The following is a 26,446-nucleotide window of genomic DNA, read 5'->3' on the forward strand; positions in this document are numbered from 1 at the left end:
TAAAATTTTGTTGCATGCCTCATAGTTTTTGTTATTGTAAACTGAACATATTTGATAATATTTCAGCAACTCTGGATTCCGACGTCCCCTGTGAGTTTTGCCTTGTGACTTGCTAAACTAATTCTGTAGTCTGCCTTCCTTGCAGTATAAGGCTGGTCAATTTCTGTTCACTTTGCTTTATCGTTATTTCTTAAAGTTATTTTTAATCCTAGCTTCCTTGGGGACAGCATAACTTACTGGTTAGCCAATGACTGGTGTGAGGCTGTGCTTAAACATCTTGAGCTAGTACCTTTTCCCTGATGGATGTGTGATGTATTTGTGATTCCCTGATGTATTTGTGAAATACATAAAAAGTTCAGCCAGGCTGCAAATGTCCCTTGGCTTTTACTTTTAGCATGTAAAGGCCTCACCTTTAATCAGGAATAAATAGATAGCTAAGGCATTCTCCAGCTTCTCCTGAGCTTGCATGTAGCCCTGTAAACACAAGTAGCCTTCTGGACCACTTGAGACATAGGGAAGCTTATTAATACTCAATATGGTTATCTTGTTCTCTGGATCTCTTCATTAAAATTTCGACTGGTCTGTCAGTCTGTTGCTTTCCTCAACCAGTATCTCGACCCCAAGTTAGTGGTTTTAGCCACTATGATCTCTACTGTTTCTTACAATTCTCTTAGGCAAGCATTCATCCCTGCTCTACCCCAAATCAAGTCAACCTTCTCTGGCTGGCCCTGGTGAAATTATCATGCAGACCTGTTGGATGAAAAGGAATGGGAACAGTTCCATTCCTTTTAAAATTACTACAGATTCCCATTATTCAGACTAAGGTTTAGTTGATTTTCTTGAATAAGCTTCTAAATTTGTTGAATACCTTGCATGAGTCCTGAAATGGTTGGCTGAGAATTTTGTCCAGTTTTATATTTTGTCAAGTTGCTTTTTGGGAGGAGGATTTGCTGAAATCTTCGCTCAGCCATTCCAAAAATCATGATACTGATTTTTAAATGAAGTACTGATTATGTAAGTTAGAGACAAATATTTCTTTCACTTCATTGCACATGTACCAACCTGACATATTCTTTAAAAATCATCACAGTCAAAAGAATTTTTAGAAGTGAAAAGGGAAGCAAAATAAAAATTCAAAAACTCAAATGAAATTAACCAATTTGGAATCTTGAATTTAAATTAAAATTTATTGAAAAATAAGGAATACAAAAAGCAGATATTTGTGTTTTTAATGAAAAAAGTCCGAGACTTAATTCTACTACTTCCATGTAATTTTGGGTTTTGTAAATCTGTTTCATCTGTTATAAAATGAAATGATGACACTAATTTCATATAGTTATTTTGAGGACTAGATGAAATAATGCAAGTGAAAGTATTTCTGCAAGGAATAAAGTTTTATAAAAACGTAAGATACATCAACATTTTTAAATAGGGATGCTATGAGCAGCTGCAAAATAATTAAGTCAAATATCACATAGTTTACATAGCATTCTTAACATCTATGCTAAGTCATACTAACTTCAGAAGATTAGTATAACTTGAAATTAGATTGCAATATTTTAAGAAAAAAAGCTGCTGCGTCTACATAAAAGCCTTTTAGTATTTCCTTGTAATATCTTGTTGGTACATTTTGATGTATCTTTAAATTTTATTTTATGATAGCTAAAAATTAGATATAATCAAGAAAACATTGTCAACATCTGAAAACTATAAACAAGAATGAGTCTTTTGAGCAAGAAAATTAAAAAGATGACACAAGACTAGAGTTTTTATGAAAACATTTTAAAAAATGGATTTTGCTTAACTTTCTTTAATATATAGCCATTTAAAAAATCCATTTAAAAAAGTTAGAAAATATACTTGCTACTTCAACTAATCTGAATCTCAACTGGCACTGCCTGTTTAAATGTTGACTATGTAATCCTCTCTCAGATATTCCGAACAACTCTATTTTAGTAAACTCCTTTATCCAGTAGTCCAAAGCCAGAAGAAACTACTGAAAAATCTGCACACACTAGTTTTAAGAAATCAGTGACAAACTATATTTTGAGTTTATTCTAAAAGCAAAGTTTAGTAGAGATTCAGTCCTGTTTCTGAAACTTTCTATCCATTAACATTAATGGAACGGTAACCTTAAAACAATGATAGTCAAGGTATTAAAAATTGAATTACAGCTATAAAAATGTGCAGGACTATCAACCCAGGTATTTTACCTCAAGTAGTTCCCTAACCAAAGACATACAGGCTTTATTACTAAATTGTCCCAATACATTTAAAGAAAAATAGAGATAAACATAGGATATGAATAAACCTATTAACTAATCATTTAAATTATAAGAAGCTTTTATCGATGTATATTAACTAATCATTTAAATTATAAGAAGCTTTTATCGATATATAAAAGTATCATTTTATATGATCTGCAGTGAAAATGGAAGCAGAAAATATAACAATATTTCAGAATATTCTCATTTTTGTAAAAAATTTACAAATTCTATCACGGGCATACACACATGTGAGTAATGTTAATATAAAAAGTGTTAACAGTGCAACCATCAGCAAAATGAAAAGATAACCTATGGAATGGGAGAAAATATTGCAAACCATATTAGCTGTACTCCAATGTTCATTGCAGCATTATTCATAATAGCTAAGGTATGGAAACAATCTAAGCATCCAACAACAAATTAATAGATAAAGAAAATGTCACACACACATACACACACCACCACCACTGAAATATTATTCAGCTTTAAAAAAAAAAGGAAATTTTCTCATTTGCAACAACATGGATGAGGCTGGAGGGCATTATATTAGTGAAATAAACCAGGCAGAGAAAGACAATACGGTACAGTACCACAAGTGTGGAATCTTAAAAAATAAAAATAAAAAATTCATAAATAGAGTAGAAAAGTAGTTGCTGGGAGTTGGGGGGAATAAAAAGAGGTTAGTAAAGGGGTACAAACTTCATTGTAAGATGAGTAAGGTCTGTGGATCTAATGTATAACATGGTGACTATAATAACACTGTTATATAACTGAAATTTGCTAAGAGAGTAGAACTTAAATGTTCTCACCAGAAAAAAAAAGGTAAATATGGTAATGGATTTGTTAATAAACTCAATGGGGAAAATCCTTTCATAATGTATAAATATATCGAATCATCAATGTAGACTTTAAATATCTTACAATTTTAGTTGTCATTAATACCTCAATAAAAGCTGAAAACTGTCAATAGCTACCTATAAATAAAGAGATGATGGGCATTTTTTGCTTCTTTTTGCTTAGGTCTACTTTCTAATCTTTCTACAATAAATATGAACTGTTTTGTAGCAAGGAATAATTGCTACCTTTTTATCTTATGTCTTTATAATTTTGAAAATTAAATTTAGTATTTAGTGTAATTTTAATGTTAAATAGAATTTGATTTCTAAAGTAATCCAACCCCTTGGTTAAGAAGCTACTTAAAAATATTTCGATATGTAACTATTTTGGAGAAACAGGGTATCGTTGTGATAATTACATTAAAATGAGACATGCTATTACATAGTAACAATATATTTCAGGTGTTAGAAATTTCACCTATATAATGAAAAATACACAGACTAAAACTATAAACTTACCTAATAATTTGTCCTTCCTCTTCTGGAGTAGCTGGTCTTAACCCCAGAACTATGTGACATACCTACAGGAAAAGGTGATAAATTAAACTCCACTGACTGGTGCCAATGACTAAATTGTATAATATTTCACATTCTCTGCAGAGCTTTCAACTGATGAATTATCTAGTGATTGAGCAAATCTAAACTTTTAAACTTTAGCTATTTGTTATTTTTTAAAACAAACCATTTCAAGGAAGCCAACTCCCAAATCTCTATGTGAGATAGGGAAGAGAAAGACAGAGGGAAAGGGGGAGGGGAGGGGGTGGAGAAGAGAAGAAGAGAGAAGAGAGAGGGGGAGACAGAGAGAGAGAAAGAGGGAGGGAAGGAGGGAGGAAAAAGAAGAGAACCAACTACTTTTCAGAATGTTTCACTGATACTATATATTTTAATATATCTCATGCAGAGAATCCTATTTTCTTTCCTGAAATCCAAAAGCATATCATGGCACTTGGGGAGGAAGATGAAGGGGACATGAAGAGGATATGCGACATAAAAGATAAGGGTGGCATTTTAATTTGTACAGCTCTAAGAAAGAAATTATTGTCACTAATGCTTTTTTAGGCTTATTTCCTCCTCAATTTATTTGCCTTCTCTAAATGTTATCACAAAAGATGTGATTTTTTTCAATGTTTTATCATGAAAATTTTCAAATATAGAGAAAAGTTGAAAATTCTACACTGAATACGTCACACCCATTACCTAGATTCTAACATTAACATTTTATTATACTTGCATCTGTCTATCTTCCTCAGTTCATCTGTCAATCCATCTTATTTTTTGGATGCATTTCAAAGTAAATTAGACATTAGTACAACTCTCTGTAAATACATCAGCATGCCTGCCTAACATTAACTAGAGTTAAATATCTGTTTACAATTTTGTTTACTTTTTGAGGTAACATTTAAACAACAATAAAATACAAAAATTAGTTTTTTGAGATTCATCCACATATCAGTATTTTAATCTATTTTATTGCTGAGTAGTATTCCATTGCTTGAATATGACACCATTTGTTTTATTCATTCTTGGGTTTTTGATACCTATATTTTGTAAGCACATTTTTAAAAAATAGAAACATATACGCTGAAAAGTGAACAAATATTAAGTATACAGTTCAACGACTTTTCACAAAGTAAACACACCGATGAAACTGTCACCCAATCAAGACATACATTGCTACCTTCCCCAAAGTTCCACTTTGGGTTTCTTCTCAGACACTACTGCACCTCTTTTTGTATTCACTAACCTGAATTCTGTCACCATGGATTGGTGTTGTCTGATCTTGCATTTTTTGGTCAAGTGTTTTTTCACACAACATTACATAAGATTCTGTTTGTAGCACTAGTATATTATTTTTCATTGCTGTAACATACCACTGTATGCATGTGTCACAATATATTTACTGTTTATGTACTTATTTGTTGTTGATAAACATTTGGGTCATTTTTTGTTTGGGGCTATAATGAATTACAATTATAAAAACTTAATTGTATGCCTTTTGGTGTTCAGATATATAAGTTTCTGTAAGGTATACACATGGGGTAAACTTACTGGGTTACAGGGTATGTTCAACTTTCATAAATACTGCCAATCTCCGAAGTATTTGTAACAATTTATACTCCCATTGGCAATGTGTGAGAGTTCAGCTGCTTGTTATCCTCACCAATACTTCACATCACTTAAAAATCAACAAGTCTGGTGGATGTCCAATGGTATTACATGAGGGTTTTAATACGTATTTCCATGATGACTAAAGAGGTTAGCCCTTTTCATAGTACTTATTAGCTGTTTGGATATTCACTTTTGTGAAGCGCCTGTTCAAGGTTTTTGCATATTTTTATATTGAGGTTTTGCCTTTTCCTCACTGATTTTTGATCTTTGCATGCCCTAGATACAAGTCCATTGGATACATGTATTGCAAATACCTTCTCTCACTGTGTTGCCTTATGTTTTCATCTTCTTAATGGCATCTCTTAATAAAAAGAATTCTTAGTTTTACTTAAGTCCAACCTAAAACTTTTCCTTTATGATTAGTGCCTTCTGTGTCCTGTTTAAGAATACTCTGCCATCGTAAAGTCATTAAAATAGTCTCCTACATTATTTTCTAGAAGCTTTCTTTTTTGCTTTCCAAATTTATTAGATTTATAATCTACCAGGAATTAATTTTCATGTATGGTATCAAATAGGAATAATGATTTTTTTTTCCCCATATGAACACCAACTGACCCAGTACCATTTATTGAAAAGACCACCCCTTCCCATTTGCGATGCAATGTCTCCTTTCTTATAAATCAAGTGGTCACATAAGTGTAGATCTGTTTTAGTACTCTCGATATTGTTCTATTGGTCTATTTACCTAACTTTAAGTAGATATCACATTGTCTTAATATTCTGTATTATAATAAGTCCTAATATCTGATAATCAAAGTCTTCTAACACTGTTCTTTAATATTATCTTGGCATTTTTGGACCCTTCTGCATGTATCTGAATCCGCTTATCAAGTTCCACAAAAACAATGACAACAATAAATTTTTTAGGATGTGATTGTGAGGGCACCAAATCTATTAATCAATTTAAGCAGAACTGACATCTTTAAAATATTGAGCCTTCCTATTCATAAATATAGATCACCTTCTGTATTTTTTTTTCTTTTTTTGCTGCTGTAATAAATTACCACAAATTGAGTAGCTTAAAACAACACAAATTTATTATCTTACAGTTCTGTGGTCAAAAGTCAAACACAGGTTCTCAATGAGCTAAAAATTAAGATGTCAGAAGGGCTTTAGTCCTTTTTGGTCAAAGGAAGAATATGCTTCTCTTTGCCTTTTCTAGCTTCTCCAGTTCACTGCATTTCTTTGCTCTCGGCTCCTTCTTCTTTCTTCAAAGCCAGCAACTTTGCATTTCCCTAACCCTTCTTCTACCTTCCTCTCTCTCTGACTCCAGCTGGGAAAGGTTCTCCACTATTAAGGACTCACGTGATTAGATTGGGTCCATCTAGATAATCCAGGCTAACCTTCCCTCTCAGTATCCTTAACCTGCTATATCTTTAAAGTCTCTATTGCCATATAAGATAATATATTCACAGGTCCTAAGATTAGGGCATGGATATTGGTGGGGGGCACTACTGGGCCTACCACACTTTTCTTTTTCTTTCACATCCTATCACACTCTTTAACATGATACTTTTTGACAAATGTACAAGACAGACAATCCTGATAATGTTTAGCATGCCTCCTCTGCAAAATATTGGGCACTGGGATTACAGAAAGGATTGAAAATAGATATTATCAAAGGAATGGTTTTTTAATTCGATTGATGCTTATAAAGTTGCAGTTAAATACCCAAAATACTCAGCCAAGTGTAGGATTTTGGCAAATAAAATAGGAGCATAATTCAGGCTTTTATTGCTAAACTCTATCAGCTAACTCTACCAATTTTTAAGACATAGATAAATAAAACAATGTAGTATAATAGTCTGCTTACTCATATATTAATTGAACATATAGTTTTAAAATCATATTTGAATATAGGATAAAGTGTATTAATTGCATTTGTGACTTATATTTTCAACTTTCAATGGGTTTATTGAGATGTAAGCCCCACTATAAGTCAAGCATTTGTAATTAATTATGAGATAGAGTTGAGGATATTACGTTAAATGAGATAAAAATATCTGATCAATTTTCTTATCATCAAGCAAGTCATTTCTATTTATAGTAGTAATTTATATTATTTTGTGCATCTTTTTATTTTATAAAGCCATCAATCTAAATTCCTGCTAAAAATTATAACTGATAGTGGAAAAACTAATTAATTTAAATGGATATTACAGGCTTATCAGACTGTATATGTTTTAAATATACTCATTAGTCATAAGCTGTCAGGAAGAGACCAATTTCCATTTACTCCAAAATGGCCATGTCACAGATAAGTTATTTTTGTTTTTCAATGAAAGATCATGATAGATATAAAGATACCAAACCTTTCCAACCTTCACAGGAGTGTCTTTATAAAGAAAGAATAATAAAATAAGGAGAAACTAAAATATCACTATTTAATCAACCTAAATATTTATGAAGAACTATGAAAAATGAGAACCTACAAATTACTTTCAAAAACTGGAGAAAGAGAACTAATTTAACTAGGAAAATAGTTAAAATCTGGCAAGTTCTACGACTTAATGTTCACTCCTGGCTGCTTTTCTTCCCAACTTCTCCTTCAATCTTTCTTAGACCTTCTAAAAAATTTAAAAAAAAAATAAGAAGAAGAAGAAATAGCTTTGTTGCTAAGATTATCTCCTAACTAAAGAGACTGTATATGGTGAAAAGTTTACAGTTGCCTATTTATGATCCATCTCTATGTTTACATTGCCTAACTCATTAAGGACCTTTAAAAAAGACAACAGTGAAGAAACATAGCAAATTATGAAGGCTTTTGAGACTTAAATTTTTCTCTATACCTACATGCTGCTCTATTATGAGTTATAAGGTAAATAAACATAATCACTTATATTCTGCTTCCTTATATCCCACATCATGATTTTGAGAAGCTTCAGTAGGCCCTCATGCTTTGTCTTACCATCTTTCAGGTAGTGTGCAGGATAATGTAGTTCTATTGATAGAATGTGGTTTTGCACCTCAGTTGCAATAACTACTACATAATGAAAAAGATGCAGAATTACTGGTACTAATACCCTCTGTACCTGTCATTTACCTTAAACATACCTGGAAAAGGAGATTCAAAAATTCATTGGCAAGAACATTTTTCACACTCCAGATCTGATAGTCTTCTAGAGTAAGATGGCCCATCTGAAAGAGAAATAATATTCAGAAAGATCTCATGTTAAGAATGTCTTCATTCTTTATAGTATTTGAATAAAATCTGGTTTACTAAACTGATATTGTTCATTTGTCTGAAAGCAAATCAATAATTTAAAGTAAATACTATGTGTCCATCTGACAAGGAGGCCATCTAGATAGGTTTTAAAGTAACAAAACTATTGAAGCAGTCAAAGGTAACGAGGACAATTTATTCTCAACAATCTTCTTGGGAAATAACTCATAATATCTTCTGCTTCTAGGGTTATCAATGGAAAAACCACAAAAGGCCCAATGTAGGGAAAATGGAGTATTTACTAATTTTGAAAGTAAAAGACAGACTCTCCAGATTATGCCCTTTCATCCTAACAATTTTTTAAGAACTTCTTAGACATATCTAGCAATATTATCAGACTTCTTAGAGATTTAAAGGAACTTAACACATATCAAATATAAATACCTATATTACATTTCTCCAAAATACAATTTAACATTATGTTTTTTAAGTTGAGTAAAGCAACATTTTTGTGTTGCCAAAGTATACCAAAAATTACATATATGTATAGAAGGCCTATATATTTTTTCTTTTTGGGCAAAAATATAACCAAATATTTCTTCATGTATTCAATAATTAGCTAATATCCCTAGATGAATAATATTTTTAGCTTTTATTATTTAATGATACTGATATTTTCTTTTTACTATATAATAACCATATCAAATAAAAAAAAGATTTTTAAAGCACTGTGATTATAATTATTGGTTGTCATGATATAAATTCTATTTAAGGATGTTAATACCAATCTAAAGGTACAAAATAATGAGTAATATTGGCACAATCTAATCACAAATGAATATGGTAAATAGGTTTGGTTAACCATTTCATTATCATGGTTACATGGAAATGGAGCAGCTAAACTACCTTTTTAATGTTCACAGCAGAGCCAGAAGTAGAAACTCCATAAAAATACAGTAATTATACCTACATATTTATTCAACGCTCAGAAAAAGGGTGTTAGAAACTGTATCTCTACTTAAGGCATTTTCTACCAGAAACTCTTCTAGGTTTCTGTTCTTTTGCATACCAAATAGAAGTAGATACCTCAGTTTTTGGCAAAAGAGAGGTGAAGGAAGGCAGAGAGATGCCTCAAATGCCAAAGCAAAGCTCAAGCTCTATAAAATTAATTTGTACTATTTATTTCTATTGAGCATCAGTTAAAACTGTGATTCCTTCTAGAATTGTGACTGAAGAAAAAAAACTGATGTTATTTATTTTTTCTAAACTTCTGTAACACTACTGTGGTCTATACCTACCAATCTGCTTCTTGGTACATGTCAATGTTTGAGTGGAAAGGATCAAATTAATTCAAATATGCCTCATAATATATGGGTTATTTTCAATTTCAATAGAGACACAGACATATCACAGTAATGCAAGCTACTGTTAAATAGGAGTAAACCTATTTAATATTCTTACTAATAAATGCTGTCAAATAAAAAATTCAAGAATTTATTCTTTGTAAATACATGCTTATTCTTGCTATTACATGCCTTTTATAGCTGCTATTAAAGAACTCAGGAGAGCTCTTTCTGTGCCACCATAATGGTGCACGTGAATGTCCTATCCTGGCTGATGCTCTTAAGCATCGACAATGCCAAAAAGAGAGGCAAATGCCAGGTTGTTATTAGGCTGTGCTCCAAAGTCATCATCTGGTTTCCGATTGTGATACTGAAGCATGGTTACATTGGCAAATTTGAAATCACTGATGGTCAGAGAGTTGGGGAAATTGTTATGAACCTCAGGGACAGATTAAATAAGTGTGGAATGATCAGCCCCAGACTCAAATCTGTGCAACTCAAAGACCTAGAAAAATGGCAGAACAACTTGCTCCTGTCCCATTAGTTTGGTTTCATTGTACTGACAACCTCAGCGGGCAATGTAGACCATAAAGAACCAAGAAGAAAACATACAGGAGGGAAAATCCTGGGATTTTCTTTCTAAGGATGTAATACTTAATGTTCAAATAAAATGCCTCAATGGAAAAAAGAAAAAGAACTATAGAATAGTTCCTTACCAATACTATTTAAAAAAAATTTTTTTAGGAATATATACACCACCCACATTAAGATAAAAAAAACATTTCCATCATCGCAGACAGATATCCCAGGTAATCCACTCATCTCCAAAATTACTATTCTAATGCGTATTACCATTTGTTAGTTTTGCCTCCTGAACTTCATATAAATGGAATCATACAGTATGTATTCTTTTTTGTGTGGCTTCTTTTGCTCAATATAAGGTTAGCCTTACCATAACTTACTAAAATGGAAGAAATACAAATGATAAACTATAATAAAAAGGGCTGTGTCGATCTGATCTTTATAAAATGCCTAGCTTATAATAAATCTTTATATATATAAAACACTTAATACAGTTGTTTAAAGATGGAATGGGCTATTTTTAGAGAAAACTTGGAGGTACTGTATGTAACAACAGATCCAAATAAGCACTTGGTGGGATGAAGCAGAAAAGATTTAAATACGTATATAAGCTATATAATAACCCAAATTAGAGTACGTGGTATTTTTAGAAAAGGATAAATTAATCCTAGCTAGACTCACCTTTGTGGTGTCATGTGCATTCAATATGCCTTCTACAATGTCAGACAAATCTGTATGCAATTCCTTTAAAAACAAATCCAAAAGAGTAATTAGAAAAGAGTAGATATCGTTTTTATTACTCAGTGGCGAAAGTATACTATATTTTGTTCAACTATTTTTTAATTACCATAGATTTTTTATCTGCTTTAAAAAAATTAAGACAATTTTCCTGTAGTTTCATTCTTTTACAATAAGTTCAGTTTATTAAATATTCTAAGGCAAATTCTCTACCTAATTTTGCACCTTCAGCTATGAATATTTTCAGTAACACAATATAGAAACTAGAAGTAATAACAAATCCTTTTCACTGTCTCTCTTTTTTCAAATTCTCTACTCCAATTTCCTGTTCAAAGTTCATATGTAACAAGATGTATAAAATCAGAACTTACTGGGATATCATCGGTGCGGTTGTCCTTCCATACCTCTAAGAGTGCAACCACCATGTCTCTCAGTTCAACCCTAGAGAGAACTCCATCACGGTCAACATCAAACACTTTGAAGCAAACTAGAAAAAAAACAAAAACAAAACAAAACAAAAAAAACTCTTATAAAGAGAAATTTCTTTTATATTCTGAAGAACAATATATTTTACTAGAAGCTTCTCTAGTAAAATTACTCAGTTTCTCAAGCAAGCATATGCAATTAAAGTCCTCTGAACTTGGAGGACTAACTGCACACACTTCATAAATCTCTCTTGCTCTCAAAACCACTAACCAGGTTGGGGAGCCCTATCTTTCATCTAAATCTAGAGTTAAAGTCCTTGCAAACTGAAAAAAAAAAACAGTCAAGTCCTATACAATAAATATTACAAAACCTCACAGGTTTTGAGGAATAATTCAAGCCCTTAAAATAATTTCAAATATTTAAAACTCGTCATTGCAGAGTTGATTCTTCTAATGCTGAAAATATTTCATCTACATTAAGAATCAATAACGAGATGGAATTAAGACAATCTGCTTCCACTTTGCCTCTCCAATGAAACTAATGCACACTCAATTTTTTTGCCAAAGAACAATTTCAACTCTTCAAAAAAGTTTATATACAACATGCTAAGAATTAGAAATATCAGCACTTTGCTAATTAACTCCAAATAAATTACTCTAGTTTGTTAACTTCCATTAGTCCATCAGCAAAAAAGAATTAAAAAAATATTTTAGGCAATTAAGCTCAATTGAGAAGCAAAAATTTCAGCCTTCTTATAAGAACTTTAATGGCAAGAAAAAATCTATCATAAATCAAGGTTGAAGTAATGGTATATCATCATGGAAGAAAAAAGAAACCTGAATTTTTAAGATTAAAGAATTATCTACTTCATATATATACTTCCATAATAATTATACTATTAAATCAACTGAAAGCATCATAGCACAATATTACTAAAGGTCAAAATACCAAATAACATATCCAAATAGGCAAAATTTATGACCTGTGTTTTAGAAAAACACAGAGATAATGACTCTAGTAAATATATTAGAATCAGGTACCAATTAAATGTAAACTGTTGCATTTTCTCAATATGGTTAAGATTTAATAATGTAATATCTTATGCTTATAAATTATGCTACAACATTTTATCTAGATTTAAAAGACTAAGTGTTTAAATAAAACTGTTTTGATCATAAGTTTTATACTGGTATAAAATATTAATGTATACAAGTCACAGAAAATGAGCTGTACTTCGAACTTTGCAAGGCACTAAATTTATAGAGACTATCAGAAAATATTTTCTAAATGCGTAACATTTTCAAGTACATCATGGCTGACGTAGTTCATTTATCATATACTACAAATTCACCAGGAAAATCAATCTTATTATTAATAACAAAGATGCCAAACTACTCCACAGTGAAAATGGTTTAATCCTTAGACTGTCTTCTAAAAACTCAACTTGAGAAAGTGATGAAAATTCAAGCCTTAATTCACAGATGATTTGTCATGGATAAATGCTAATTTTTTTTCTCAGTATACTTTGCATATTTTATGACAATGTTTAACACACTTACATTTTTGTCTTTCAGCAAGGGGTCCCCTGCAACAGGCTGACAACCCACAGGATATCTCCTTAAAATCTATGTGATTGTCACGATTTTCGTCAAAAGCATTAAACAAACCTGTAAAATAAGAAAAGACACCATAAACCATAGCCAATGAACTTTCTAATGTTGTAATGACATGTTTATGAAAAGAGGCATGATTATTTCCCATAAATTGGCCAAATTGAAAAAAAAAAAAAGTAAAGTAGTTCCCACTGTCTCAGGAAGTATTTGTTTTTCTTCTGGAATAATTATAACTAAAACCTGAGATCCTAACAGAAAAAACATTACTCTCAGTTAATGTTTGGTTATGTCTCCCTGTCTTTATCTCATATCAATTTTAACAGCTAAAAATAACTATAATATGCAAAAAATCAATTAAAAAATTAAGAAGCACACCAAAATCAGAAATTAAAATTTAGAAAGATTGAAAAGAAAAAGGAAAAAATAAGAAAAGTTTAACTATATACTCAAAGATATACCATGCTGCTATTATATTAAGCTTCGATAAAGCACTTTCATAAAGCAAAGAAAAATAACACACTATATTACAAGAGAAAGAAATTCTGTACTAAAGTTTTGTTTATACTGGTTAATCTTTCATAAATGATTATTTTAAAATTCAGAAATAAAAGGATATAATTCAATCATATGGTTTTCAAACACTTTGCAAAAAAGAAAATAAATGAAATGATTTATCAAACACAACTACACTATTTAGGTAAGTAGATGCCCAGAGCCCTACCTGCTCTGGCTGCCCTAACAAATACCTCTGAAGTACCCTAGGAATCTGAAGAATACAGATTCTAATTCTGTGCCCTCAGTTTAAACAGTAGAAAACTATAACTTAGAAGGGGGTTAAGTGATTTGCCAAAAGAAGGAAAAGTTAAAAAAGGTCAGAACAAGAAGCAGAACCCCAAGTATTCAGATTCCAAATTTTTTTTTGTGATATCACCCACAATTACTCTTTGTATTCCTAACAACAGCAAAAAAGTCATAGCAAAGTTTAGAGCTAGAGGGGAACTCAGAGATGGTCCAGTCCAGGGTTTCTTAATCTTTTTTGGCAGGGGGAGGGGTACCAACAGAGTAGTAGAACTGTCTTATATATTAAAAAAAAAACAAAACAGGGAAGGCACTCTGCTGAGGAAGAGGTAGGGTTATATGTGAAACTGGAGCTCTGCCCATTCAGTGGCCACCACCTTAATTCCTGCACCGGCTGCTAAGGCACCTCACTGGAGTACAGTTTCATAACCACTGACTTGGTCAAACTTATTTTATATAGAGGATATTCAAGTGCAGAGAGCTAAACTAATTTATTGAAGGTTACATAGGTAGATTAGGAAGCTCAAAACTACAATCTTTATTCTCATTTTTGTTTTTTTCCACTGAACTATGCTATTTGCAAGAAACTTGAAAAACTGTATGAAACATTATGGCCTTTTAGGGTTAAGATGTATTAGTTGGAAGTAAGAGATGGACTCAGATGTGTTTACCAAAGAAAATTAGTAGAAAATAGAATGATTCCTACCTTCACTTAGAGATGGACGAATAGGTGGTGAAACCAATGGGCCAAATGTCTCTAAATCAAATCGTCCAGTCCGAGATTGAGCCTTCAACAACCAGTAGCGCTTCTCCAGATCAATGATGTCCGATTCCTCCACTGAGAGTCAAATCAAACAAGGTTAAACAAATTATAAAATCTCAAGCTTTCTATTCCAGGCAGTTAGTTCATCATAAAAATATAACTTCAAAGGATATATTTTAATTTCCCAATTCAATGCTAAAAATGTTACCTAAAACAAAATTCTAAAACACAAATACATTATATCTAAAATTAAATTTAGAAAATTAAATTCCAATTAAGAGGCTTTAAAATAAAACATTTTTGCAATTTCCCATTAAGTAAACTGCTCAAATTCAATATGCAAAATAAACAACTGAGACATATCTTTTTGGCTTTCCACACCACTTTTATCTGTATCAATTTTTGATCATTTTTAATCTCTATCTTGGGTTTAAAGATTCTACATACATTTTCTCTCCTGGCTACACTGTAAACATCCTAATAGCAGGATCCATGTCTGATTCATCTTGTCAATATGGTAACCACTTACAAATTCAATACTTATTAAATAAAAAGAATATGATAAAAGATGTTATAAGAAACAACGTCAATAAATGACAGAGTTAAGAGTAGAATTTACGATGTGATAGGTATGATAGGTCATAGGGGCATCATGAAAACATAAACATCTTTCTTCATTCATCAGAAGATATATTTTTAAAAATCACAGATAAGCTCCAACCAATGGTTAATTACATTTTATATGTTTCCCCCACTCCCTTCAAGGTATTAAGATTTAGAAAGCAAACAAGATAAGTCCTTCCATTGGCCTAGCTTTCTGCCTGCAGTCACTTTCTCGACCTTGGCAAGGTGTGAGGAACTTAAGCAGTGAAGTTTCACTGAGTTCAGAAGAGAAGCTGTAGTTCAGGGAGGCTGAGATAACTGAAATTTTCAGGGCAGAGTTCTTATGCAAAGAGAGAGCTCCAGAAATTTACACAGAAGTTTGTTGAGTTTTGGCAGAATACTAAGCTGTGTATGCACAGAGTGAAATTCACTGAGACTGGGCTAGGAGATGCTTAAGTTCTGACCAGCCGGAGTAAAGATGCCTTGTTGAAAACTGGAAGTATTCACAGATTCAGAGGGTTACCCTTAATAGTAGAGTAAAAACTAACTCTAGAGTAAAGGCTACTCCAGACTTGTCTCAACAAAGCTTTAAAAAAAAACCTTGAAAATATCAAGCTGATCTGTAAGTAACTTAACAGCCTATCAAAACAACATCATCACCTGTTTTCTTCCTTGAAGGAAAACAACAGAATCCGATTAACCATACAACATGCGCTATGTCTAGCATTCTCCCCAAATATATGAAACAGTAGGAAAAAGTAATCTAAAACCAGGATAAAAAGCAAGCAATAGAAAAAGCTATAGAAATAACAGATGACAGAATCAGCAAACAAGTCTTTAAAACATCTATTATAAATACCTCAAGAATTTAAGGAAAACTATGACTATATTAGGAAAGAAATAAAAACCAGTACCAAATGGAACTACTAGAGATGATGGATATAATATTTAAAATTTTTTAAATTTACTTAAGAACTTAACATCAGATTAAAAAACTACAGAGGAAAAATCAGTGAACTTGATGACTTAGCAATAAAAACTATCCAAATGGAAGAATAAGAAAAAAAGCCAAAAAATTATTAGAATCTTAGTGGCCTGTAAGACAATATCAAACAGTACCTCATACACGCTGTTGGAGTCCCAGAAAGGGTTGGGTAGAAAATATTTGAAACAATAATAGTTGAAAATTTTCCAAATTTGATGAAAACTAATCCCACAGATCTAGAAATTTAATGAGCCCTTTGCAAGAAAAATTCAAAGAAAACCAAACTCAGGCAAGACACAATCAAATTGCTAATAAAATACACTATAGACAGAGGAAATGAGATAAGCAATGATTTATCTTCAGAAACAAGGAGCCAGAAGACAGTGGGGTGAGAGATTAATGTTGAAAGGAAAAAACAAACACCTATCAATCTCAAATTCTATATCCTATGAAAAAATTCTTCAAAAATAAAGGTAAAATAAAGATTTCTATGGGGAAAAAAGCTGAATTAATCAGTAGAACTACACCAAAATATTTACTATCTGGCTTTTTAACCTATTTCCATCTAGAAAAAAAAAGTACAGCTTGCTGCCAGCATTAATTTAATTTTACATAAACACGCTCTGTGAGGTTGAAGCAAATCTGACTGGTTTTCAATGTGAAAATAAAATATAAAAACTGTTCCTGGAGTTACTTCTAAACAGACCTTGTCTCTAACCCTGATGTAACAGAAATGTATACATAAATCGTACTCATCAAACGAATCCAGCTAATAACTGTTAGAGAATGATGTTAACATTACACGTAGGAATGCAACATTTTCAGCAATCGAGAATTACTATATTTTGCAAACGGAAACACCACTACTAAAACAGAATGCCATAGAAAGAATGACGTCATTTGTTTCCAAAGACTATCGATATGCTAAAGCAATGCAAAAATAATAATAAAAGCGAGATATTTCATGGCAAACTTTATGGGTAAGGTTAAGGCTGTAATCCGTTAGTTATCTCTGGGTACGCTGCAGCCACAAGCGCATTCTCAGGGCGAATGGGAAATGGGTTAAGGAAAAGTTTGTCAGTCCCTGTGTTAGACCTTGAAAGTGCATGACTGCAAGACTTCAAGACTGAAACTTTACTGAATGACAGTACCTCAGGACCATAGAGACATAAAGCTGTGAGCCTTCAAGATTCTGAGATTTCACAATTATGAGGCCATGCAACTCCAGGTCAACAGATCTCTTTTCACTTTTTAGCCTGCCCTCTCAGCAAAATTTCCCCATGAGAATTACTGGGTGGAAAGGATTATCTTTGCATTTGCAGTTCCTTCATATTCAAATCTGAAACAGTATTCTCAAAAGTTTGGCTAGTTTCTCTTCATCCTAGCAAAGACTGTCCTCAGGCAGGATAATCCTTCCTCTGCCAGCCTTACCCCTAATCTCAGCATCTGACCTCACATATGAAAACACCTATATCCCTTGATCACCTAGGAAGGGTTTGTCTCTTTGGAGTTGTTTTGTTTAAGATTTTTTTGCATTGATATGTTTTCAGCGGCTTTAAAGAAGAGTATGATTGTATGGTTTATGGGATGATTTCATGTTATTACAGTGAGAGTGAAAGTCTTTCATGTCTTTCTACTTTCCAAACTAAAAGAGAACCCTTCAATTATTATTTAACCTAATTCTGAAAATTCTCACCAATTCAATAAGATATAAATATGAAGTATAATGTTAAAAAAGAAGAAACAAGGTTACTATATACATAGAAGCAGAATGTGTATCAAAAAACTCAAAAATTGACTACAGCCATGCCACCCTGAACAAGCCCGATCTTGTCTGATCTCAGAAGCTAAGCAGAGTTGGGCCTGGTTAGTACTTGGATGGTAGACCACTTAGAAGGAGCAGGTGCTGTAGGCATAAAAAATAGAAAATAAGGGATTGTAAGCTAACAAGGTTCTTGCAACCTGTGAGGTCAACCAAGGGTTGCCTCACCTAAAAAAACAAAATCAAAAACAAAAACAAAAAAACCTCAAAAATTTACTAATTATAATTTACTAATTATAATCGAGTTAAAATATCTGTAGGAAAACAAGTATTAAAAAATCAATGCTTTTCCTATATGACATTAATAACATGTAAGAAAACATAAAAAAGAAAAAATGTAACAATAGCAATTCTCCATAAGAAATAAATATCTAAAAATAAACTTTAAGAAATAAATGAGATTTTTATGAAAAAAACTTTATAATATTAAAGATCTGAATAAATGAAAAGGCATATCATGGCTTTGAGACATACCACAGACATAACTAGAGCAGTTATGGAAGATCACACTGTGAGGGTGACATACAGGAGAGGTCTAAAGGAAGCAAGAGAGCAAAAATTGCAGAGAAAAAACATTCCAGACAGAGGGAAGAAGGATAGAGGCCTCGAGATGAAAGCATGCCTTGCAAGCTCAAGGAAGAGAAAGGTGATCAGAGTGGCTGAAGTGGAGTTAGTGAAGGGAAGAATAACAGGAATAGTACGAGATAAAGTCACAGAAAAAATGGGGGTCAGATTATACAGGCCAATGTAAGGAATGGTTTTAAGTGAATTGTGAACCATGAGAAATTCTGAAGCATAGGAGTGACATGATTTATCCTACAGGATTAATCTTGACTACTGAGCTGAAATAGCCTGGTGGGCAGAAAGAACAGAAGTAAGACCTATTAGGTTTTTAATACAGGGTTAAAATCATCAATATATGCAACTTAAAAGCATTAGGATTACAACAGATTAACAAATACAAGACAGACAATTCATAAAAAGAGGGGAAAGTTTTATTTCACTAATAATAAAAAAACATTTCAAAGGAAAAATGTTAACAGAATCATGCTATTTCTTTGCTTCAAAACTTTCCACACTCTTCCCCAAGATATCTGCATGACTACTGCCACAAATCCTTCAGATCTTTACTCAAATGTCACATTCTCAGACCATCCAAACCATACCCTATCCAGTGATAATACTCCATCCCTCTTCCCTTTTACTTTGCTCTCCAATACTTACAAACATCGGTTATAATAATTTACTTATTTGTGTATACATACACATACATACACACTTTTTTTTTTACAGAATAATGTTAACTATGATAAAAGATAAAGATGAGTAGTAAACTTTGACCTCCAATAATTTACAAGTTACCTGGGAAGACAAGAACAATGCTCTTTAAATTTCCAGTGCCTTCAGAGTATTCATTCTTACTCTGTATTGTGGCAGTTTTAATAAAAATTTCAGGAGAAAACTTTTTTCCTCATCAGCAAGAAAATTGAGATGGTCAAATCAATATGTGTATCTATACGATACTTGTACAAGTACTATTGTCATAAGTAGTGACTAACAGAGTCAAGTGGTAAATAAATGAAAACATATATTCCACCGACTTCCATAAAATTTAAAGAAATTATGTTCCTTTTGCTTGACCTTCAAAAGTCCAGGGGCTCCCTGGACTGTAAGCTAATGTTTCTCTATCTTTCCTTCTTATTCTTTACTCTGCCTTGACACTCATTATGTCTAAATCCTTTACTAGAGGTTTTACTTAGAGGACGAAGAAATGAAATTCTTTGAAAGCACAACATAAAAATTTTAAAAATCCTGCACTAAAAATATTATCACACATGAGTAGATGAAAAATCTGAGATTTTCAGAAATACACTGTTTTAATTCATTCTGAAGTAGAAGAAAAGTTCGTGGAAATATGACTGCACCTGCCATAGCTGAAAACAAAAAAGACTTTGAAATATGTACCTAGTTCTCATTTTACAAAGAATGCTCTCATGGAAAATTCTTAACTTGGCTATCCCTAGAATGGATCTCTTAATGATCCACAAAACCTATGAAGAGGAATTCCAAGAGTGATAATGAAGTTATCTATACTTTTGGCATTTAAAGGGAACTAATTACTTATTACTAAAAGTAATTATAAACAACTGAGTGACAGTATTATAACATATTTTAAGAAGTTAAAAAATGAAAATACTAATACTAGGTTAATTTTTAAATTTGTATTACTTGTTTTTATTAGACTAGCGATACATTTTGTTGCATGAAAAATATTAAAAATGTAGGTAATCAAAAAAGGAAAAAGATAAAAACATAATTGCATGTTTTCACATAACTGTAATTGTAGTAGTAGATTTATTTAATTGAATGTCACCCAGGTTGTTTGGGAAGATTATTTCCAATACTTTCATTCTATCACTTATACCACTGTATGATTTCTCAGATTACGCCAAATCATAGTTCATAATTTTAAACAATCAATGAGCTAAATTCATTTTTTAAATTTTATAGCAAAATCTTCAAGGAAGATTATCATACAAGAAAGATAAAATTTTCATACAGGAGTATATTTTTTTCTTTTAACCAAATTACTAATATACTACATTCATTACTACATTGTAAATTCCTTATGAATCACTTTGCAAAAGTCCAATTACTCTGGAATTGGAACTAATTTTTAAAATATACAGAACTTCTACATAAGCATGTAGCTTTCATTTTTTTAATGTAAAAATCTACTTCAAATACCCAGATAATTTATTTAAAAGAAGTACTTTAAAATTTTAGCAAAAGGGAGAATAATCATGAGTCTGATAAATTGAGACAGCATTACTGCCTCCTTTTCCTAAATAAGATATATGTTCACTCCATTTATGATATATTCCCCAGAGAAAGAGTTTTCTCAAATCCTAGACTTTCTTTCAAGTGGTAGATCCGCATATAAAAAAATCTGACCCTGAATCAAAAGTAGGAAGACCAGAGCCTTGGCAGAAACAATAGTAGCCACTCCTCATGCACAATTTTTCTTCCTTTGGTTTCAGTTACCTAAAGTCAACTGTGGTCCAAAAATATTGAATAAAAATATCAGAAATAACCAATTCTTAAGTTTAAATTGTACACCATTCCGAGAAGCATGATAAAATCTCACAACATTCTGCTCCATCCCACCCAGACATGAATCATCCCTTTGTCCAGCGAATCCACGTTATATATGCTACCTGCCTGTTAGTCACTTAGCAGATCCATCTGGGCTATCAGATCAACTGTGGCAGTATGGGCATGGGCGTGGGTATGGGTATGGGTATCTCAGTGTTGTGTTCAAATAACACTTACTTTACTTAACAATGGCCCCAAAGCACAAGAGTAGTGACGCTGGCAATTTGCATATGCCAAAGAGAAGTTGTAAAGTTCTTTCTTTAAGTGAAAAGGTAAAAGTTCTCGACTTGATAAGACAAAAAAAAATCATATGCTGAGGTTGATAGGACTTACAGTAAGAAAAAAATATTCTATCCATGAAATTGTGAAGAAGAAAAAGAAATTTGTGCTAGTTTTGCTGTCGCGCCTCAATGCAAAAGTTATTGCCACGGTGTGTGAGTGCTTGGTTAAGATGGAAAAGACATTAAATTGTGTGGAAGATGTGAACAGAAAATGTGTTCTGACTGACAACACTGTGTTGTGACAGAAAGCACTGAGCCTATACGAAGACTTCAGTGAGGGATCCCCTGAAATGAGTGACACCAAGTAAGGGATGGTTACACAGATTCAGGAATAGCTTTGGCATTTTATCTCACATCGTCACAAAAAAAAAGGATGCGTACACTACATATTTTGAGAGCAAGAGAGAGACCACATTCACATAACTTTTATTACAGTATATTGTTATAATTATTCTATTAGTTGTTACTCTCTTATTGTGCCAAATTTATAAATTAAAACTTTACCATAAGTATGTATAGGAAAAAACGTGTGTGTGTGTGCATGTTTGGTACTATCCATAGTTTTAGGGATCTACTGGGGGTCTTGGAACATATCACCTACAGGTAAGGGGGAACTACTGTATGTTATTATTTCTATACTTCTAGGTACTGAGTATATAACAGGTGCTCAGTAAGTATTTCTGATAAATTGGTGTTTACATAACACACTGAGTTAGAACATAGAAAAATCACACCAACTGCCTCATAAATTTTACCTTTGAAGATTAAGTTTACTAATCTCCTTAAAAAACACAATTTGTTTGCTGAGGTGGAAATGTGGCAAGATAAGCAGAATATATTTAGAAGAAAAATAACCGATTAGATTGGTTATGGTCACCAGTTAAAAACAATGTTTTACAGTCCCTTTTTAAGTTTATGTGACTTGTTCACTTTTGGTTACAGACTGCAATTCATTAATCAAATAATGTGCTAAATATAAATTATGGTAAAATACATATATTATTACTACCTAAACATTTTAAATGAATTGGCAGTAGAATTTCTGAGAAGAGGAAAGGGAACTAACCTTATTTTCACTTAAAGAATAAAGAGGTAGTAATTCCAGTAGTTGCTCTATTTTCAATTCATAAGCCAATACCAAAACCTTATACTTTACAAGCTTAATAGGAATGAATTTATCACCCACCTATAGGTGTAATTTTTTTCTGGTTCACAATAACAGCATACCATATTCCCAACATTCTAAATAGTTCTTGGCCTGCACTTTGGGCCATCCTAATCAAGTCCCATCTTACCGGAGGCTCCAGATGCAGAAATTGCTCTTTAATGCCAGAATTGGATTCTCATTAAAAAAAAAAAAAAAAAGTCAGGCAGAATATTCAAGTTAGTCAGTTGCACAGTTCTTTACCATTTTTGAGGAAGCAACCTTCTCAAAAGCAACGACCTTCTGGGATCTACTTAAAATGGCTGTAAGCCTTACATCATTTACAACCAGATAAGAGGATAAGGAGGGAGATGCAGATTTACTAGTGGCTTATAGTCTAAGAATCACTGATGTACTTTTTTCTTATTCAAGGTTTTAACACTGCAAACTAAAATGTGGCCAGAGAATATAATATTTTTAGTTGAGATAATAAATGCTAAAAGAGAAACTATAAATTTGAATTAGCTATGAAAAGAAAAATAATCAGAATTACTTCTATGGCCCTAAAATTACCTAAAAATACTACATTAATTACCTCAGAATCCAGATTCTGTAACCAAATAAAATCTTTAACTAAAAGAAATCACTGAGGTAGCAGGCTTATTCACTCTGATGATACATTTTAGGGAAACCCCCAAAACTCTTTTTAGTATGTTTAAAAACATATTTACAAAAAAAAAAAAAAGGCACACATATTTTCTTCCAAATAATATAACTACAGTCTATGAAAATATAATCACTATTAATGAAAATGAACTCTCAATTAGTTCTTAAAACATACTTCTTAAAAATCATAGTTTTATTACCTATTTCACAATCATTTGATGATCTTGCCTGGATCTAATGAAATACATTATTGAAGAGGAATAAAAAAATAATCATTTGTAAGTATCCCAAGGGAAAAAGGAGAAATTGAAAAAGTGAATCTGCAAGATTGCCTGGAGTCTGAAAAAGATGGTTCACCACAACCACAACTACCACGTGACTAATTCCTTTGATCTGCAACTGCAAGCTACTCATAAAAGATTAAGAATAAAATGACCAAGTGTCAATAAACTGTCTTCGAGTCCTAAAACGATATTAAGCATACAGTCTGGGGTTCAAACATCCCAACTTCAGCACCTATTAACCATTTGGTTTTGAGAATGTTTCTTTTTAAACTTCTTATCATCTTGGTTTTCTCATTTTTAAAATAGACATAAAATGAACCTCAGAGATGGCGCAAGGATTAAATGAGATAATGTACCCAGAATATAGTGCCTCCTCTAGAAAGTGCTCAATCTGCAGTGGTAAATTGGAACCTTTCACAGAGCAAAGTATTTTGGGGGGAAAAATGTACAGGAGTATAGTCAAAGATCATTTAATGTTCAGCAAACATTTAGTAAGAGCATATTTAATATACATGCCTGACATAATGCTAAAAACTATTGATATGATTGTGAACAAAACAACTATGTTTAGATTCTAGCAGAAGTGAAAATTGGTCAATTTAATCTAGTGTGGAAAGTGCAATGAAGGAGCAGACACAAGGTTTTTGGGGCGCACATAAGCAGCTAGGACCTGGAGGTCTTTAAGAGGCAAAAGGGCATGCGTAAAAAGTCTATAGGCAAGACAGGCAGTAACAGGGCAGAAAAACAAACAAAAAAACTGTTGTATTATGCTATAATTCAAAAACAAGAAAAAGGATATCCTATTGAAGGATTTATATTATGGGCTCAAGAAAAGAGACAAAAAAACAAGAAAGAAGTTTACTCTCTAGTGAGTGACAAAGAGAGTGTTAAAGATTACAAGCAGTTCATCCTAGAACTAGTAGGCAGCTGTGTTAGAATGCAGAAATTTCAAAGGTTAGCAACTGAAGAATGAGCCTTCAAACTCAAGCAGAAACAGCTGCCAGGCAGTGTTTAGCTAGGACTACGCATGTGCAATAGTAGGAGATGAATACACTGATCTAAATTTATAAAACAAATTACATTTTGAGTTTATAATCTGTGTCTCCAAACTCCAACACTATGTGGTGCTAAATAGCCATGAACAAATGGATATGGAAAGGGTATTACAAGAAAAAGCCAAATGACTAGGGTTTGGTCTTAAGACTATTCTCTCAGAAGTCAAAAGAAAGAAACAAAAGAAAGAAAGAAAAATGTAATAACACCTGTACCAACTTATTTCAAATGTTTAATTATAGAGAACATATTTATGTTCTCTATGCATGTTCTCTGACTCTGAACATCATCAATATGTTCAGCATCATTGCAAATATTTTTGTCTGTATCTCTCCAAATGGCTTTAAAAATTGTCATTAAAAACATTATCTTACGACAACATGGATGGACCTAGATGGTATTATATGCTAAGTGAAATAAGTGAGAGAGACAAATACCATAATGTGATCTCGCTTATATATGGACTCTAAAGAACAAAATAAACAAAAAAAGAAAAAGGAAAAAAACAGAAACAGACTCATAGATACAGAGAACAAACTGATGGTTACCAGATAAGAGGGGGGCTAGAGGACTAGGTGAAAAAGATGAAAGGATTAAGAAGTACAAATTGGTAGTTACAAAATGGTCATGGGGATGTAAAGTGCAGCATAGGGAATATAGTCAATAATATTGTAATAACCATGTATAGAGCCAGGCGAGTACTAGATTAACCAAGGGAATCACTTCATAAATATATAAATGTCTAACCACTACACCAGACACCTGAAACTAATATAAAATAATATTGAAGATCAACATAATTTAAAGCATTTAATCTATTTATATTTAAAGTGATTACTGATAGGTACATTGTTACTGTCATTTTATTATTCATATTTGTTATTTCTATTTTCTTTTTTTACCCCTTCTCTTTTTACAGAAGACCCTTTAACATTTCTGTAATGCTGGCTTGTTGGTGATCAATTCCTTAAGTTTTTTTCTGTCTGGGAAGTTCTTTATCTCACCTTCCATTTTAATTGAAAGTCTTACTGGGTAGAGTATCCATGGTTGTAGATTCTTGTTTTTCATAACTTTGACTATTTCTTGCCATTCTCTCCTGGCCTGCAAAATTTCCATTGAAAAGTCAGCAGACATTCTTATGGGGGTACCCTTGTAAGTAACCAGCTTTCTTTCTCTTGCTTCTTTTAAGATTCTCTGTCTTTGACCTTTGGCATTTTAATTATGATGTGTCTTGGTGTAGGTCTGTTTGAATTCCTCTTGTTTGGCACTCTTTGTGCTTGAATTTGTACGTCTAATTCCTTTGCCAGGTTAGAAAAGTTTTGTCATTATTTTTTCAAACAGAGTCTCAATCCCTTGCTCTCTCTCTTCCTCTTCAGGTACTCCTATGATTCAGATATTTTTATGCTTCATGTTGTCCCAGAGGTCTCTTAAACTATCCTCATTTTTTAAAATTCTTTTTCCTTTCTGTTGTTCTGATTGGGTGTATTCAGCTACCTTGTCTTCCAATTCGCTGATTCGATCTTCTGCTTCGTCCAATCTACTGTTGAATCCTTCTAGTGTATTCTTCATTTCAGTTATTATATTCTTCATTTCTGTCTGGTTCTTTTTTACAGTTTCTATGTCCTTTTTAATGCTTACTACCTCTCTGTTGAGGTTCTCATTGTGTTCATCCATTCTTCCATAAGTTCGTTGAG

The 26,446-nt window shown here is 32.3% G+C and overlaps 1 protein-coding gene and 2 pseudogenes across 1 annotated transcript in view; 2 read left to right on the forward strand and 1 right to left on the reverse strand.

The window, feature by feature from the left end:
* Nucleotides 1–3,618: 3,618 nt before the first annotated feature.
* LOC105302144 (ubiquitin carboxyl-terminal hydrolase 32-like) overlaps nt 3,619–26,446 on the reverse strand; it is a 117,982-nt gene continuing 95,154 nt past the window's right edge. Inside the window, exons 6-11 of the mRNA XM_023520380.1 lie at nt 14,702–14,833; nt 13,144–13,251; nt 11,530–11,645; nt 11,102–11,164; nt 8,387–8,470; nt 3,619–3,684 (exon numbers count right to left, since the gene is read on the reverse strand). Coding sequence (XP_023376148.1) covers nt 3,619–3,684; nt 8,387–8,470; nt 11,102–11,164; nt 11,530–11,645; nt 13,144–13,251; nt 14,702–14,833 — 569 coding nt within the window. The remainder of the gene's footprint in view (nt 3,685–8,386; nt 8,471–11,101; nt 11,165–11,529; nt 11,646–13,143; nt 13,252–14,701; nt 14,834–26,446) is intronic.
* Nucleotides 9,398–11,087, forward strand: LOC111729396 (annotated as a pseudogene).
* Nucleotides 18,143–18,261, forward strand: LOC111729444 (annotated as a pseudogene).

The sequence above is a fragment of the Pteropus vampyrus genome, unplaced genomic scaffold (assembly GCF_000151845.1).
Source record: "Pteropus vampyrus isolate Shadow unplaced genomic scaffold, Pvam_2.0 Scaffold261, whole genome shotgun sequence".
NCBI lineage: Eukaryota > Metazoa > Chordata > Mammalia > Chiroptera > Pteropodidae > Pteropus > Pteropus vampyrus.